The sequence below is a fragment of the Helianthus annuus genome, chromosome 13 (assembly GCF_002127325.2).
Source record: "Helianthus annuus cultivar XRQ/B chromosome 13, HanXRQr2.0-SUNRISE, whole genome shotgun sequence".
Lineage (NCBI taxonomy): Eukaryota > Viridiplantae > Streptophyta > Magnoliopsida > Asterales > Asteraceae > Helianthus > Helianthus annuus.
Window position 1 is genome coordinate 91,925,685 of NC_035445.2, and position 10,879 is coordinate 91,936,563.

The 10,879-nt window shown below is 34.0% G+C and overlaps 1 protein-coding gene and 1 long non-coding RNA gene across 2 annotated transcripts; one reads left to right on the plus strand and one right to left on the minus strand.

The window, feature by feature from the left end:
- The first annotated feature begins 869 nt into the window (after window positions 1–869).
- Window positions 870–2,280, plus strand: LOC110898636 (DNA damage-repair/toleration protein DRT100). The gene has a single exon (XM_022145450.2). The coding sequence runs from the start codon at window positions 980–982 to the stop codon at window positions 2,078–2,080; it is 1,101 nt and encodes a 366-aa protein (XP_022001142.1). The 5' UTR covers window positions 870–979; the 3' UTR covers window positions 2,081–2,280.
- Window positions 2,281–3,939: 1,659 nt separating this feature from the next.
- LOC118485685 lies at window positions 3,940–8,016 on the minus strand. The gene is made up of 3 exons (XR_004877509.1): window positions 7,739–8,016; window positions 5,356–5,822; window positions 3,940–4,275 (listed from the first exon to the last, which is right to left on the minus strand). It is a non-coding gene; the product is annotated as an uncharacterized LOC118485685 (long non-coding RNA).
- Between the last annotated feature and the right edge of the window lie 2,863 nt (window positions 8,017–10,879).

The following is a 10,879-nucleotide window of genomic DNA, read 5'->3' on the forward strand; positions in this document are numbered from 1 at the left end:
AGCATGACAAATCATGTGATATGTATAACATTTATATTAATTTTTACGATTCTGTATTTAAAATTGGTTATGTATTAGATGGTATGAATAGTCCACTAGTTGTTCATATTGTGGTTTCCGTCTGCAACAACAGTTATTTATGTGTGAACAACAACCATACCCAGTAAATTCTAAATATGCAAACTCTTACCTGCATTCCTCGATAAGGAAAGGGAGGACCAACGTTTTGGGTGGGTTGTGTGTGTTAAACGCATTTACTTTTTTTTAGTTAACTGTTATTTTCGTCCCTGTGGTTTGTTTACTTTTGTCATTTCAGACCAATTTTTAAAAATGCACCAGTTTCCTCCCTAACATACTAGTGCTACTTCAGTCCAAAAATTAAAACCAAGTTAAGTCAAACATGTTAAATGAAGGGTATTATTGTCAATTCATAAAATAAGGTGAAAATAAAAGATATATGAATTGACAATAATACCCTTTATTTAACCTGTCTTACTTAACTGGACTTTAATTTTTGAACTGAAGTGACACGTCTCCGGTATGTCAGGGTGAAAACTGATGCATTTTTTAAAATTGGCCTAAAATGATAAAAGTAAACAAACCACAAGTACGAAAATGGAAGTTATTATTATTTTTTTTTTTTGATATTATTGTAAGGAAAACATACTTTTTTTTTGTGCCTGATAATCCTGCAATAAATATTACTTAAAATAATTATGCGATATATGCCCAATTTTTTACTTTTCTTATTTGTCACCATCTACAGAAAATAGATTTGTTTGTTTCTTCCCTTTACTTTTTTCCCTTTTTTAAAATCGATATTTTATACATAAATCCACTCAACATGCAACTCTCATAACATCACCCCACATGCACGTACCTTGTCGTTTTTACACAAAGGAAACCAATCAAATCATGCATATATAGAGGTATACATGAGTGAGTCTTTCGTGCAAGACTTAAAAACACTTGTAGTAAAATGAGTACCCTCGTTTGGTTAATCGGCATGGCGATATCATTCTCTGTCACCATGCCAGTAAACGCCTGCCCGCCCTCAGATCGGGCAGCATTACTGGCATTCAAAGCCGGTTTACACGAGCCAAACTTAGGCATCTTCAAATCATGGACTGGAACCGATTGTTGCAACAAATGGTATGGCATCACCTGCGACTCGCTAACCAAGCGAGTCGCAGACATAAACCTCCGCGGAGAGTCCGAAGACCCTATCTTCCAAAAAGCTCACCGAACCGGTTACATGACCGGTTCAATCTCTCCAGCTATTTGCAAACTGGAGAGACTCTCCAGCGTAATTATCGCGGATTGGAAGGGCATTTCCGGTATTATCCCTCCCTGCATCTCTTCTCTCCCGTCCCTACGTATTCTAGATCTCATCGGAAACCAAATCTCCGGCGAGATTCCGTTCAACATCGGCAAACTCCGCCGGTTAACGGTTCTCAACCTCGCCGATAACAAACTTACCGGTAGAATTCCTCGATCGTTAGCCGATCTATCATCGTTAAAGCATCTAGATCTGAGAAACAACATGATTTCCGGAACGATTCCACGAAACTTTGGGAAGCTTCGAATGATGAGCCGTTGTTTACTCAGCGGCAATCGGATCTACGGTCCGATACCGGAAACAATCTCCTACATCTACCGTCTCTCAGATCTAGATCTATCGTTAAACCGACTCACCGGACCGATTCCTGACTCGCTCGGAAAAATGTCAGTATTAGGAACACTAAACCTAGACGGAAACTTAATTTCCGGTAAACTTCCGGCAACGTTGATAAATTCGCGAATAAGTATATTGAATTTGAGTAGAAACGCGATTGAAGGAAACATACCTGATGTTTTCGATTCGAGATCTTACTTTATGGTGATGGATCTGTCGTATAATAAGCTGAAAGGATCGATTCCGAAATCGATATCGTCAGCGTCGTTTATCGGTCATCTGGATCTGAGTCATAATCATCTGTGCGGTGCGATTCCGGCAGCCGAGTGGTTCGAGCACTTGGAAGCGACGTCGTTTATGTATAACGATTGCTTGTGTGGAAAGCCTCTGAAAGCTTGTTCATAATGATGTTAGTTAATGTTGCATGTGGATGGATGAAAGTTCTATAGTTGTTTTGGTTGTTGTTTCTGATCGGAAAAAGTTTTCCGGCGAAGTGGAAGGAGATTGTGTAACTGTGTAATGTTTACGTATGTAACTATGTATGTATCATCACTTTACGGTTTTTTACATTTACTACATAAAACTCTGAAAAGGCTTATCTTATCTTTTTTGGTGTGATGATTTTGTTACTTCTTTTGCTTGTTACAAATTTCTACTTTTGCTACTGGTTAGGGCACGTGTAGTAATAAAGTTTTTTATGGGTGCTATACGATAAGTGGCGAAACGCGTCAGTGAGCGATTTTATGTGGCTTTATATAACTTGAGTGTGTAGTGGGGATATATATGTATGAGGCTTTATATATATGTATGTATATATGTGTGTGTGAGTGGGGAAGAATGTCAAAGCCGTGAAAATGGTCGCGAGGTGGAGGAATTTTCAGCACATGAGAAAGGGGGGGGGGGGGGGGGGGTTCTACCTTAAAACTCAAGTTTCCGGAAATTATTATATATAACAATTTTGGTAGCTTAATTACAGTATTATATTTGTATGGAGATTGCGTAACTCTGTGTTGTTTACGTGTGTATTATCAGTTTACGGGTTTATACATATTACATAAAAGACTTATCAGATCTTTTTTGGTGTGATGATTTTATTACTTATTTTAGGTGTTACAAATTTCAACTTTTGCAAGTGGTTTGTAACTTTTAGATACCCTACAAATCTTTAAAATTTCCTTTTAGACTTTTCTAACGTTTGTCTAAACTTTTCTGAAATTATATCATTATTTTAATTTCAGTTAATTGTAACACGATTGGATTGTGACACTATTGTTAAAACTTTATGTTAAGTTTTTCTTTTTTAGATGATTAAAAAGGTAAAACCCTACTCAAGTCCCTTCTCTCTTCGTCTTCTCTCTAATTTGTTTACCACGTACATCCTCCGATGGCTAGTCTTCGACCTTTACCCTTTTCTCTCCGGTTACCTTTTCTTTTGCAACCCTCAACCGCCACTCATCCAATCTACCTGCCCCTCTATGTCTCTATTTCTACACGACTTTCTTCAACGACCACCTTAGGGTTAGGATTTGTAAGAAGTTGATACACATTTTTGGGCATACTAGTCAAATAAAACATTAACCAATGGTGTCGAATATGGTTGTGACAGTGTTACAAATCTTGCGACATTAGTTATTTGCTTTCTTAGGTTAAGAGTCATGGAACGAAATGTGTGGCGTCAAAAAAAAAAAAAAAAAAAAAAAAATCAAAGCAACAATGAAATTTAGAAGTTGCAAGGAGGGTTCACGATCACGTATTTTATGACTATACGTGTAAAAGTTTTCTTACATGACCATAAGAACATAATAAAAATTACCCTTTTCATGAACTTTTGTTTTAGTTAATAATATAGTTATTATATTAACTAAAAAGTAATTGTATTTTAACCAAAAAATACGTTCACCCACAGACTCAAACACCATTCAATGAAACCGATGTTACGTCACCATCTTACATGTTTCATTTACATCAAAATATCATCTTTTAAAATTAGGTACATGTAAATGACTTGGTAAAAATACACGGCCTTATGTGAGGGTTTTCTTTAGTTTGGAAGGCGAGTGTATCTCGATGTGATGAATTTCGTCAGTAACCTATTTGGAGAATTCGTTGATCGTTCAAAAAAAGACTTGGTAAAAATACATTACATGGTTAAATAATGTGAAATTAATCAAACATATTACTAACAAACAATTTGGTAATTTTACTTACTTTTATATAATAATTAATAATATTTCCTAAACAATGCACGGATGCAGGGTGTTTTCATTGCTGCAATTCTATGTAGTTCTTATATAAATGTTCAAAATTAAAATTAAAATTTGAGACAAATGATAAAAAGTATGGATATTGGAATTTATTAGTGTTGAACGTGTTTGTAGATATCGAACTGAGGATTGATGCCAATCGAATACCCATGTCGTCCCAACGTTTTTCTTTCATTTGTGATTGTGAATGCCAGTGTCGTCCCAACGTTTTTCTTTCAATTGTGATTGCGAATGCACCAAGCAAGTTCCCGCCCGCCGTCCCATGGTTCTTCTTTCATTTGTGATTACGAATGCACCAAGCGAGTTCCCGCCAGCCGCAACGTGCGGGACTAATCACTAGTATAGTTTCAAAACAAAATGTCGGCATTTAGTAATATTATTTTAAATATTGATGAAATGGACAAAAATGTAAGAGAACGTCAATGGCTAAACATAAATACGTGCATGTTTCTTAGCTATAATAATTCATACCATTTCGGCCATAGTAGATGTGGACTTGTCACTAATTATTGAATTTGAATTATATCAAAAGCATGTGGTAACGTTTTTACATATCTTCTCAAAGGATGAAGCAAATCAATCAAAATGCATACGAGTTTATAACCTTCTTTTTAACAATATCTTAATTAATAAAAGTAATATGATAAAGCTATGGTAAATTTTTATTTTTAGCTTATATTTAAAGTCTTAGATAAGAAAAATTCAAGACATGTCACTAGCTATAAAACATTGTACAAATAATTAAAATGTAAATTTGATTTTGATTATCTAAATTATGAGTTATTGGTTAATGGTAATACATACTTACAACTTTAACCGGATGTATCTTTCACTTTTGTTGTCAAGGGTAATCTCACGTCAGTGGCGGAATCAATGTACAAGGAGGGGTAGCCGGGCTACCCCTCAACTCCCTTTTCATAGTGTAAAAATACCCTTCAACTTCGTCTACGTAGTGTAAAATTTTTATCTTTTTATACAAAGGATATCTCTAATCCACTAAAAAAAATTGGGATACCCCTGAATTTTTGGGCTAACTTCGCCACTGTCTCACGTATACAATCATCATATATCTACACTAAATTTCCACTTGATGTCACTCACAAAGAATGTATATTTCTTCATTCCGCTCGTAATCAACTGGGTGACTGAAACCGAGTGGTAATCATATGTAGATATATGATGATTATGCGAGTCAGATTGCACTTGGCAACGGAAGTGAAAGTTTATAGCATCATTTGTTAAATTATCGGTATGTGTTAATTATTAGACAATTTGTAACAATTTAAATTATTCAAATCTAATTTGCCTTGTTTAAAAGACTATTGTTAGAGTTTATTAAACTAGGTCAAGCCCACCCATGAGCTAGAGGACTCGCAAGAACAATTGAGGGGCTCCTTTACAAAAGACGAAACTCACCTTTCGAGCTAAGGTTGAAGGAGACAGATGACAAGACTATTCGTATAAAAAAGGCAGCATATTGATCAAAAGTGGTCATCCCTATAAAGAAGTAGCATTGACACGACTAAGAGAAATAAGGATCCATGGGTATGACTCCATGAGTGGGTCCTGAAAAGGAGATCTTGATTGTTGGCTCTATCACTGATGAAAAGACGATGCACTAGTGATTACCCAACCCATGTATTCTTGAAAGAGTGCACCAACGAAAGGGTGATGTAGTGAACTTTAGACTCTCTCGGTTGAAGCTTTGGTCAACGGCATTCAAGAGAAGAGTGTCATGTTCGACATCCAAGTACTAATGAGCCGCTAAATCACTCTTAGATCCCCTGAGTCGTAACATTTTCAGTATGTCATGTACTCCTAACGCTTCCTGTTTGATTTGAATCTCCCTCATAACTTGCTTGAAATCTACAAAAATTGGACAACTAAAACAACACATTAGTCCTTAAAAAGAAAACTTTGATGTCGGTTCTTACTTTAACAATTAAAGCTTCCAATTAACTAATATTTAGTTATTTACCCAATATAGCTTGAACACCTAATTGTTCTGAATCTTATTGATACGCTTCTTTAAGCAGAAATTGCAACTAAGTAACCTTATGATACATGTCACAGTTCACACGGCCTATTCCATCGTTTACATGACCAATTAAACTTGAATTACCTAAACTCATACTAAAATGAGTTTGAACATGTTCAAACAACTAAGGCGAGATGTTAGCTCAAATTACACAATTTCAAATCAACCAAACATGTTTGTTTCGTTAGTCTTCAATGAAAATGATAACCTCTCATATGTATGTTTGTTTCGTCAGTGGCAAAACAAATCCTTTTAAAACACTTAAGTGTGAGGTCTTGGGTTCAAGTCTCATAAGAAGCAAGAAATTCGTCGTTAAAAAAACATAATAGTCTATAAATTAGAACTTAAAGTATAGATCAATTTAATCCAATGTTGACCAACTTAGTTAATAATTCCATTTTGCTAATTTAGGTTAATTTTAGCTCAAAATTACCGTCTTTTCCAATGATCACAGTTTTTGCCACTAAACTCAACCAAAGTGAATTTAAATGGTGGTTGAAATCAAGTATAACTAACAATTGATGGTTATTACACAATTTAAAAAAAAATCACTCAACTCAAAATTGGTCAAGAACCATGATATGTTTTGTAATGTTTTGCAGAAGATAGATAAAAAAAATTATTTTTTTTTACTTTTCAAAAATTAAAATACTTTCAGATTTTTATCATATATATATAAACTTATAATAACTAAAACAAAATTTAAAAAATTATATGTAGTTTTCATAAAACTGTCACAAGAAAATTACATAGCATACATTTCTATGTGGTTGTTAACATGACATGCCACATTAACTAACTCTTGTACAGTTGTACGTGTCAATTATTTTATAAATTAGAATTAAAATAAATGATATGTAATCTTCCATAAAAGCGCACTAGTTAAGTTTCTAAAATATGTATAATTAACAATTTCTTATTTAATGATTACTAATTATATAAAAGATTGAACTCGCTATCATCTAATTAATATGACTCGGACCACATGGAATCCACCTTTAATGATCTTAACCCATTGCTTTCGATCTCCAGCATATCCATAGATCCAGATATATCATGAATGAGTGAATGATGCATTAAATATATGTAGATCTACTTCACCAAATCCTTTCAAATAATTGCAAGAATATAATTGATTATGTTAATCATGTGTGATTTAGGTGTTGTTTGTTTTTTCATAGGTAAAATATCTACAGTATGCGGACCACATCTGCAGACATCTGTAGCAGAAGATGTGGACCAAACCTTTTCAGTCTGCCAGAAGAAGACTGTTTGTTTTTAAACCTCTGCAAGCTGCTGAACATCATACAAATTCTAATTACCATTTTAACACGATGAATATCATAATTAAACAACATAACATACATGCGTAACACCAAAATTAACAAATTATCTTCAATAGCAGCAAATTCAGCAATCAATTAGCAAACAAATCGTCGAACAACTGGTGTGCATTTTATCAAATAGTTGGTGATCACTATACTACCGTTGTTCTAAACATTCAAACATTGTTCTCAAACTCATCATCATTATCCTCATATACACAATCCCATTTGCAGAAAGATCACACCAACATATACTAAAGAGTAAAAACACTTTTTTATCAATTTATTTCAATTTTGGCCCAAATAAACACCCAACTAAATTCTGAAAAAAAAAATATTTCATGATCATACTTCCGTCAAAATCCTAGGCTACCCTCATTTGCCTCAATTTAAGGAACTGCAAAAAAAGAGTGGAATTATAGGACACAATACATACCTTTCTTCAAAGCACATAACCTTTGAGTGGTGGAGAAGACGTTGGATGAGGTGTCGGCTGGAGTGGAGGGGCGGCGGAGGTAGGTGTCGGCTGGGATGGAGGGGCGACGGAGGTGGGTATCGGCTGGAGGAGAAGGGCGACGAAGGTGGAGGGGGTGGCGGAGGTGCAGGGCGGCGGAGGTGGAAGGGGTGGCGGAGGAGGTGAGGTGCGCTAGAGGAGGAGATGGGTGCTAGGGTTCAGTGTTTTGAAAGAGGAAAGATTGGAGAAGAGGAATGAAGATGTTGGGCCTTGTCTACAAGAGGAAGTGATGGGGAAGAGGTTTTTTAATGAAACCTCTTCCAAAAAACAAACAGGCTGTAGACCTCTACGTCTGCGCGTGGTCTGCATGGAGAAAACAAAAGAGGCTGTGAAGTACTTTTTCTAAAAAACAAACACCACCTTAGTTTCGTTTTAATTAATGTAATAAATATATATCATAAGGTAAGTTATATAATATACCATGGTTCAGGTTCCAGTAAAAATGGTAAAGTTTGTGAGAAGTGTGAGAAATATTATAAAGATGACATGTGACATTTTTTTAATTTTATGGATTAAAGGTAATAAGATAATTAACTTCAAAAAACCAATTTAATTTTAAATCGAAATTGAATTATGGGTTACGTGATTTGTTATATGTTTTTGATAATGATCTTTTAAAAATTTAAAAGATATTGTGGATAATCAATTAAAAATAGGAAAGGTGTAGCTGAATTGAGCAAATGGTACTTGGTAGCAGTACCAAATTTCTCGAACTAAAAATTATCAAAATCAATCCGGTGCCGACTTTTGGCGTTTTATGTATCAGGCTGGTGTTGTTTTTTACCTTTATGTACCGATAACGAACCGGTAATTTCAGTACAAGTACTGGTTGACACCAAGCTTATCAAACTTAAATAAAACTACTAAAAAAACTATATATAATATGTTATTATAATATAATATATTAAAAGTACTATTCATTACATTCTCTTTTTAATATATATATAATATATAATTATAAAGTAGATTGTAACCGTTTTAGGATTTATTTTAGGAGATAAATTTTCTGAAATGATTGTTACCCGCTTTTAGGAGTTATTTTGCATGTATAAAACACTATACAAATTCCAAAAACACCACAACTTGAATAGCAATATAGTCATGGTGTTTTAATATCTAGAATGACTGTATTGTTATTCAAGTCATGGTGTTTCAGTATTGCTATTTTGAATAACAATACAATTATTCCAGATGTTAAAACACCATAACTTGAATCACAATACTATATTTCCATATGTTTAAAACATCATGCCTTGAATCACGATGCAATTGAAACACCATTGTATGAACATAGAAAAAACATCATGGATTAAACATATGATCAAAACGTAATTTAATTTTCTCTATATAAGACTATGTGTTATGGGCTTGTTTTAGAAGAAAGTGTTGCCACATGACTGACACGTAAGCACACTTTTTTCACACCAAAAAATGCTCAAAAATGGTGTAAGGCCATGTGTAGTCATAAAGTCCCTTGTAGGCGTTATGCGACAAGTGCCGAAACGCGTAAGCGATGGGCTTTATGTAACTTGATTGTGTAATGGGGATATATATGTATGGGGCTTTATATATATATATATATATATATATATATATATATATATATATATATAGGGGATGGTTCAAATAAAAACCACTTTTATTGTGAAAACTCGAAAACTAACTAAAAAAAGCCTAAAAAACACACAAAAAATTTTTTTTTTCAATTTTTTTTATAAAAATCACTAGTTTTTATATATAAAAAAAAACTTTTTTTCAAAAAAAAAAAAAAAAAAATTGTGTAGTGCACATGTGTAATAATACACATGTGTAGTACACATACATATGTGCAGTATTACACATGTGCACTACACAAAAATTTTTTTTTTTTTTTGAAATTTTTTTTATATTAAAAAACCTGCGAAATTTTGATTGCAAAAAAAAATTAAAAAAAAAAATTTTTTGTATGTTTTTTTGGCTTTTTTTTAATTAGTTTTCACAATAACTAGTGGTTTTCATTTGAACCTTCCCCTATATATATATATGTATGTATGTATATATGTGTGTGTGAGTGGGGAAGAATGGGAAACGCAGTGAAAATTTCGGCAAGGAAGAGGGATTTTCAGCGCATGGAGCCCCTCGTAATGGTGTTCAGGGGCGCCATGGGGCGCTATGGGAGGGGTAGGCGTGATATAAAGCCCCATTACAGATGGTCTAATAGGAGGGGCTTGGTTGATGATTAGGTAATAATTATTTAGTTATTACGATTTTGTATTTATATTACTTTATGTATATTATAAATGTAGTAATGTAATAAAATATGATTAAATACACTTAAATGATACTTGTATGTATAAAATGCAAAAGTAGACTATACGTTAAATAAAACTAAAGGGTGTGGGGGGTATGGTTGGGTCATCAATCGCCATGTATGACCATTAATGAATTGCTATATCACTCTCTTGACACATCCACCATGGTTGGCATGGATTAAACCATGACAACCATGGGTCTCCTTTCCTTTTACAATGTTTCCTTTTCCTTTTTCACAAAAATAAATTAAAATAAGAGAATAGTGGTTTGGGTAATGACCACACCCTTAGAGTATTGGTTTTGAATGATAGATTAAAAGTGAGTGACATGGCGCTAATGTGGAGGGTCATGACCACACCCTATAGCCTAATATTTAATGCAGAAACAAATACACACAAGCATACACACAAGTTAAATATGATTAAATACACTTACATGATACTTGTATGTATAAAATGCAAAAGTAGACCATACGTTAAATAAACATACACACAAGTTAAATATGATTAAATACACTTAAATGATACTTGTATGTATAAAATGCAAAAGTAGACCATACGTTTAAGGGTTATTGAATTTTATCACCCCCAGCTATTGGCTATTGGCCGCTGTCACCGTCAACTATCACTTTGACGACTGTCACCCCCAATTTAATATTTAGTGTGTTCTGTCACCAAGTCGTTAACTGGTCACTAACTTTTGATCATGTAACTATACTTTTTGGGGTGTCATGGGATCTTACGAAGGTTCTAGGGATCTTAGGACACCCCC